Here is an 8,269-nt window from a genome sequence, read left to right on the forward strand (position 1 = left end):
CGAGTGATTTACAACATATAATGGTGCAGATAGTAGTTAGACACGGTTCAAAAAGCAATAAAACCTGATTATAAATAGATGTATACTGTTACGAGCTAAAAGCTACTTAGGATAAATGAATGTAGTTTCATGTTACAATTTGAAGTCATTCTCAAAATTTTTTTGGGTAGGTACGAGGTCGGTCAAATTGACCGATCCCGAATAGAGATAGGGTAGAGAAAATAACAGATGAGATATAAAGTTTTACTGAAAAAAAAAAAAGTTTGAAATGTGTTTAGGAGGTTTTAGCAATTATATAAAAGAAATTTGAGATTTTTGAGATGAAAAAAGTATTTTTAATCTTATCATGAAAATTACTTTGCACGCTGACTATTCAAAACAAATAATATATTCATGGACAAATCTTTATTTTAGTATGATATTTTGTATGTGAAAGACTTGTAAGGTTAACTGAAACACTGCCAAATTTTGTGAAGATATACACACAGCATTGAAAGTTAGAAGTGTTAAATCTATAAAGACTTTAAACAAGTACAAAGAGGTCACGTAGTTGGTAAATTGTTTGAGCCTGTGTTGAGAGAGTTGATGAATTATCTTAAGTGACACTTAATTGGTGCAGTCAATGCTCATAGTTAATTGATTATACTGATTAATTAACTGCCAATCTTTACATATTACATTGCATAAGTACATATTTATTATCTTTCATGCAAAAGGATTATCAGAGATCTGCAAGACCAAATTTCTAGAAATTTTAAGTTAGAACTCAATGTAATGGCAGGGTGAGCATGTGAGTGTACAACCACCTCCCTTCAAGGTTTATAAGCCTTATAAGTTGTCTTATAATCTAAAAGAATAGCAAATATTGTAAAACACTGTATTATAGTAGCAAATTTAATATTTTAAATTTGACAGAAAATACTTAAAGGATTCTGTATCATTCGTAAGATTATTAGCAGGCATTAGGTGCTAACTGAAATTCATAACTGACTATGCAATACATATATCTATTTTTCTAATACAATGTTATTTAGTAAGTTTGTTCTACATTTAATGCAATTTGGTTAAGTATTTCCACTATGAGACACTTTTTGAAAAACAGTTGTTATCACTTTCAGCCATAAATTTTAAAAAACATTGAATACACTGACAAACATTTATTGGCGACCTAAGACCAGATCTTTCATAACGGCTTCAGTTCAGACTGAATAACAATATATTTGATAAGAATATTCTTGGTCAAAATCAATTTATATCTGATAAATATAGTTCTTTTTCAATAAATAATAAGTATTTTCATTTTTGTGCATTGTTTGGATGTGATAAACTTCAATTAAGAATATTGAAAATTTCACAACATAAAATTATAATAAAAACTAAATCAAATTAGATGGGCAATGGAAGGCTGTCTATGTTAAAGATATATAATTATTTAGTTTGGTATTTTACAGGAACCATTAAAAATTAGAATGGTATAAATATTTTATATAAGACTTAGCAATATTATTTTCTTATTGTAGAAAAGAGAAGGCAGACTACACACAAGAATTGTACAAGAAGAGTTAACATCCAAATATGAGTAAGCATGATCTGTACAATTTCTTATAAGTAGAAGACTAGTGATTATTAGGTGTTGTTAATATCCCTTTGATGTTTTTCCCACAGTGGAAATACGTAACCAAAATGCATTAAACATAGAACAAATTTACTAAATAACACATAGTTTCAGCTTTAAAAAAATAGTTAACGCTGCTCAATTTTGTTTTATATTTAAAGTTTGGGAGTGAGTTATTAGTATTTACTTTTTCAATGAAACCTTATGAAGTAAAATGAAGTACAATGACCATTTTTCTTTCAAACTCTCAAGAGTGAAACAGACAGGTATAAAATACATGTACATATAAGAAATAATAAAAAAATGGGTAAGTAAATATTAGTTTTAATTTTCAAGTTTCAATATGCAAGGTATGACAATTAAACACGTATACTATACAATTGAAATTACCTGAACAACTACTACTCTCACAACTACATTTTCTGGAAGCCTAACAGGAGCCCTGAAATGTCTAGCTAGAGCCACAAGCAGATGGAGAATTGAGATTACATTCTTTGAATGGATACCTATAATATCAAATTCATATCAGAAATAATCCCAAATAACAGCATTTACCTAATGACAAATCATATGTATTTCCTATTCAATTGAATAATCTTTAACTTGCTCTCTTTATAAACAAAGATCAGAATAAAGTGACTCTACATCATATCAGTCAAAAGACTTCATTAAGATATTTAATGCTAGATTACAAAAGGAGCACAAAGAAACTCAAGAAAAAGAAATTTAATATTACAACCAATCTTGGCACTAGCCATATATATATCAATGAATAATTTAAAGTCAGTTGTATTTTTCAAATGTTTAATCTCAGAATTTCAGGAATTTTTCTTTCTAATCTCTTGCAAATGCTGTGGTAGGTAATAATCTATGAGGCAAAGAAAAAAAAAGAAGAAAAGAAATGAAGAAAACTACTGTCACTATTTACCAATTATTCTGGTGCACACTATCAAAATAATTTGTGCAATAAACTGTAATCATTAATTCAGTAACCAACAAGAACCAATAATAGATACAAAACAGATCATATACACAACTAGCTTTTACCCATTTAATAATAAAACTGTTTCATCAGTCATTTTTATAAGATTTTGTAAATGCACGCTTACCTACAATGGTGGTATTATCCAAATATGATGTAAACAAAGCTGTGACTGACAAAACTGTACAGTCTCGAGTCTGATCAATTATACCTCAGCATTATGTTTGATGTCACAGTTACATACAGCAATTATGGTAAATCTGGACAGTGTATGAAGTTGATTTGCAAATGTTCAATCTCCATTGTATTTATTTCATCATTACTTTTTACATCAGTCACAATGAGGAATTGAAAATATTTTGCTTTTACCAAAAAAAAAAAAAGATTGATTGCAAATGGTAAGTAATTAATCTAAACCATGTTTAAGAATGATTGAAAAATTATACTTGCTTTCAACATTCCATTTCACTTGACTCCACCTATTTGGTGCGAGAAGTCTGTTGGTGGCATCAAGTACAGTTCTTAACTTCTCTTTCTGTCCTTCCTCTGACTGAGTAACTTCAACAACATCCAATTTTTCTCCAGCCAGCTTTTCTATTTATAAAATACAAGGTTTTACTTTTAATTCTATAAAGAGCAAATACTACTAGTAGATTTTTAACAGATTATCAAGTTAAGTTTGTTTTGCACAGGTCTGCAAATTTATACACATTTTATTAAGATTATAAAAATCCAAATAGATGTAATAAACTAATTCAATATAATAAAACAATTTGAAAAGTTTCGTTAAACTCTAATAAAAACAGAAACAACAACAAAAAATTAAAATTTGCTTTTTTACATAACACTTGCATAGTCTTGCAAATGTTGAGGTTGTAAAACTAGTTTACAAAAACAGAGGTGATCAAGTGATTTATATACACATTTTGACATTAGAATAGAGCCATTTTCAAATAATTAAAATGCACACAAAAATTTAAATACACTGGACATTACACTGTTACATTAGACTTCAGGTTCAATGCTCTGAGAAGCAAACATTCTTGACAAACATTTATTAAGGCTTTGTTTTATATTTATAAATAGATTTCACAAACTTCCAGTGACAAGGTACATGATGTCTACATAAAAAAAAAACCATTTTTTTAGACTACCTGCATCTATTTTTTACAATAAAGACATCTTTGAAACATTAAAACATGATTTGTACATTTGCCTTTGTGTTTGAATTTATATTATATTTTACATTAGAAGTTTTAATGATAATAATAACCTTGAAAATACTTATGGGCCATATTCTCCAAAATAGATAAGATGTATATTATTAATAAATGAATTCCACAATTTCAGTTATCACCTACAAGTGTGAGATTATACTAATAATACCTCGTGTGCCACACATTAAATATAACTGATCACATGAGACAAAAATAAAGTGATTACTATTTCTAATGCATTCTACCCTTTAACATGACTGCATACTTGCACTGACTTACCCTGTCAAAATTGCAAAAAAAAACAATGGTTAAAAACTGTTCCTTTATTTAAAAATATTAAGTACTAATTTTAATTTCATACACTGTAATAATAATGTAAACAATTATGTATTGGCATAATGCAAAAAATGATCTAAATCACCCTGTAAGTCTGCACCATCTTTGATACAGTTAGCCATTCCAAAAATCTTAATGTTGTCTGCAAACTTCAAAATTTTGTTAGTCATTTCAGAGTCACTATCATTAATATAAATCACAAACAGCAGAGGACCCAGCACACAAATAGCATATAATTTTTACAAATATACTATAAAATGGAATAGTAATTTAGAAACTACACTTCATCACCTTGTATGGTAAAAAATCAAAAGAATTTCAGTAAAAAATTAGGAATTTATGTACATTATGTAAGGGATGTTCATTTCACCTTAAATATGTATTAAAATCTCACCGAGACATTAATACAGAGGAATAAAGTTTGAAATAAGTTTAACATATAACTATTACACTTAATGAACTGTATCAATATACTAAAGAATATTATTCCAAATTTTTGTTTCAAAGATTTACAGTATACAATATAGTATAGATTTTAGCTCATATTTGCATTTTTAGTGATTGTAATGTAAATTGCAGAATCATGTTTCATGTCCAAACTTTTAAAACAGATGGTAAAATTTTGTATGTTTTTATTTTTTGAGACTAAGTGCATAATATATGATGTAATTTCACTTCAGGTTTGTAACTCTAAGACTCACAATGAGGAATATAAGGAGTTACAGTGTTTTATGTATATTTGTCATAAAGGACATTGAAACTCATCAGCAAAGCATAGTGTTGTTACTCACCAAGAAGCTTCTGAAGAATTTGACCATCATATAAGTCTTCTTCTATGTCTTTAACAATAATTCTCTGATTTGCGAGTTCATCATTAATCCACTCAATCAGAACTTTTATCAACTCTTTCAATTTTGGGTTGTCATATGAAGATGGTTCTATCATAGATCGTTCCTCGTATTCATCTAGAAAAAATAATGATGAAAATTAAAAGATATTTGTGAGCAAAATGAAACTTGTTTTATTAATATCCATGTTGATAGAGTATGTCAGCTGTAAAAAAGCAATGTTGCTAATTGGAAGAGTATGATCATTTAGGTAGACTAAAAGTTTTGAAGAAAATATGGAATTTTGCTCTTAAATTTTTAATTTTGTTACATACTCTTTCTAAATAAAACGTTGCAACCTAAAAAATATATACAAGATGAGGCCAATTACTGGTCAACATGCAATCTAATGTGCATCTTTTGCTGGTAAAAGTCCAAAATCAAATTCAAGACTTGAAGCTGAATATTCTATATTTTTGTATTTAAAGTATGTTCATAAAGTAAAAATACTATTCATATGTTCATAGAGTAAACTCTCCATTAAAAAAATCAGTTTTATAGGATAGAAGATGACAATTTCATTACTATTTTGAAAAGAATTACTGACAATACAGCATTTTGCAAACATTATTCCAAAGTGTAAGTGTTCCAATATTAAAAGCAAATACTAAAGTTATTCATATTTTTGAAATTTCTTTTTTACACAATATGCACAGTTTTAACCCTATGACAAAAAAATCAACAATAAATATATATGTTATAGACTTTCATTTCAACTAAACGTTTGGTCAACATTTGAGCCATAAACGAAACAGAATAATAACATCTTCCACCAATGTTGTGTTAGATTCCAAACTTACTTAACTTTAGATAGATACGTACATATACATATATATACACACACAGTTACATCACTCCTAGAGCTGGGCAATTAATAACTCAATTAATCAACTACCCATCACCACTGATTATATCAAGAAAATAACAAATGAATTAAAATTATGATTAAATAGATGATTGTTACAAAAATAATAAACTAACTGAAATTAGTGTTTCCAATTATTATTGCTTTTGATTATTCTATTTACCTAAGTTATCAAAATATTGTCATTATGGTTTCTCATAATTATTTTGTATCAATTCAAGCTTAATTGATTAATGTCATGACTCATATAAATAACCAAAATTTGTATTTCCAATTATTACTATTTTTCACTATTACAAATATCCAAGTCTCACATGAAAATAACCACTTAGTTGTATGTAACTGACTGATGACCAACGATTAATTGAGTAGCAAATTCACTAATTGTCAGCTCTACTCAATCCAAGATTCATGTGAGAATAACTGATTAGCTGAATGCAACTGATTAATGAGCTTGATGATTAATTGAATAGAAAATGCCAAGCTTTACTCATTCCCACTATTGTACGAGTATAACTGACTAACAAGCAAGATGATTAAGTGGCAAGTTTACTAACTTCCAAGCTCTAATCTCTCAAATTTTGATAGTAATATGTCCATCAATCATTAACTACAAGTAAGAATATTACTTAAAAAGAAATACCTAACAATGATACTAATTTACAGACTCAGACTTACCAAGCATATAATCTTGAGGAGGTAGCTCTGGTGATGTGGGACTTCCAGATAAATCAATTGCATTTTTTCCTTCTTCTTCTAGCTCATTAACTGGAATAAGAGTTTACACTTATTTGAAATATATGAGCCTACTCATTAAAACAATACGCATATAAGCTGAATTAATCAAGTTACATGTGTATATTACATGATAATTAATAATATTTGAATTTCATTCATTTTTTCTCTATTTTTCATTACTCATGCATTTTCTCATTAAAAAAAAGATGAAAATAATTTAAATAGTAATAAATTATACAAAATTCACTATTACCTTTACCCTGTGCATAGGGGCTCGACCAACCTTGTAACCACCATGTAACCATAACACTATGCATACTATAATTTTGAATGTACTATGTGTGTATATATATCTTCATTAAATTTGGCAAGCTTTTAGTAAAAATAATAAATCTGTTGTACACAAAAAATCACATATTTTAATAATGTATTTTAGCTAAATATTTTTCTGTGAATTTCTTAAGCTTTTACTGAATTCAGTCTGAGTGAAAAGTCATTTTCATGGTAAGAATAAAAATACTTTTCTCCTTAATCATGAAAGGTAGATATTCAATGCTCAGATTATAAAAGTGAATATCAAAAGTATTTGTTTGATGCAACTTGGTACAGCATTTCTTATTTTCTCTACCCTAACACTAACTGTAGCAAAATGATCAATGTAAAGTGAAATAAATGTTGAAAAATATTATACAAAATAAAAAATACCATTTTTCTATAATGGCTTCAAACTGTAAAAGACATTCAAATTATTCATCCTAAAAGTCTCGGCTTCTAAAGTTTTGTCTCATGTTACAATATGTGACATTCTTTTAAAGGGCCTACAATGGCTGCCCACTCATGGAGAAGTGTACTTCCTCATGTTCATCCCTAGTAAGTTTTCAAAAATCAATAGCAAAGTAACTAGTTTAAAACTACATTATAATGAAGTAGCATCTTCAAAACGTGTGGCCACATCTACTATTTGATCCAAAAAATATCATAATTCAATCAGATATCAGAACCCAGATACTCAAAATTTGATATGCAACCAAACTTAATGGGGTCACACACTTTGCATGGTATGATTAAAGGAAAGGATCTTGGCATAATGGTTAGAATTTATTATTTAAACCATTTGAAGCTTTGTTCTGTCTGTTATTTTGTATTTTAGTGGAATGCTCCTGAAGAAGATATAAAGCAAAAATGTTGAGTGTCTAAGTAAAGAAAAACAGTAATTTGGTGTTATAAGGGAATTTAACTCTAGTAGTACACTGTGTAAGATGGCAACAAAATTAAAAATATTTTTTGGCAGCATATGTTCTTGTATTAAAAGTTGTTATACATTTTAATTTCAGTATATTGTTCAAAGTTTTATGCTATATAACATAGTAAGTGAACAACAAAGGACCATTTGGTCCTTGAAGAATCTCTTTGCATCCCTGCCTCTGAGGAAAAGTAAAAATTTGAAACACACCCTTTATTATACAGGAATTCATCAATTCCCCTCTTAAAGTTCCATAAAGTGCTAGCCCCAACTACCGCCAATGGCAATTCGCTCTCCATAAGCTAATCAAGTTAATTGCTTGAGTGACTTAACCATAGGAGAACATATTGACTCTCTTTATAAACTAGGAGAACATATTGACTCTC

The 8,269-nt window shown here is 28.3% G+C and overlaps 1 protein-coding gene across 1 annotated transcript in view; it reads right to left on the minus strand.

Annotated features, from left to right (window-relative positions):
• Positions 1-8,269, minus strand: part of LOC106478074 (beta-parvin-like) — a 44,001-nt gene that overhangs the window by 13,822 nt on the left and 21,910 nt on the right. The window contains exons 3-6 of the mRNA XM_022381610.1: positions 6,581-6,670; positions 4,942-5,115; positions 3,048-3,191; positions 2,006-2,121 (exon numbers count right to left, since the gene is read on the minus strand). Coding sequence (XP_022237318.1) covers positions 2,006-2,121; positions 3,048-3,191; positions 4,942-5,115; positions 6,581-6,670 — 524 coding nt within the window. The remainder of the gene's footprint in view (positions 1-2,005; positions 2,122-3,047; positions 3,192-4,941; positions 5,116-6,580; positions 6,671-8,269) is intronic.

The sequence above is a fragment of the Limulus polyphemus genome, unplaced genomic scaffold, assembly GCF_000517525.1.
Source record: "Limulus polyphemus unplaced genomic scaffold, Limulus_polyphemus-2.1.2 Scaffold178, whole genome shotgun sequence".
Lineage (NCBI taxonomy): Eukaryota > Metazoa > Arthropoda > Merostomata > Xiphosura > Limulidae > Limulus > Limulus polyphemus.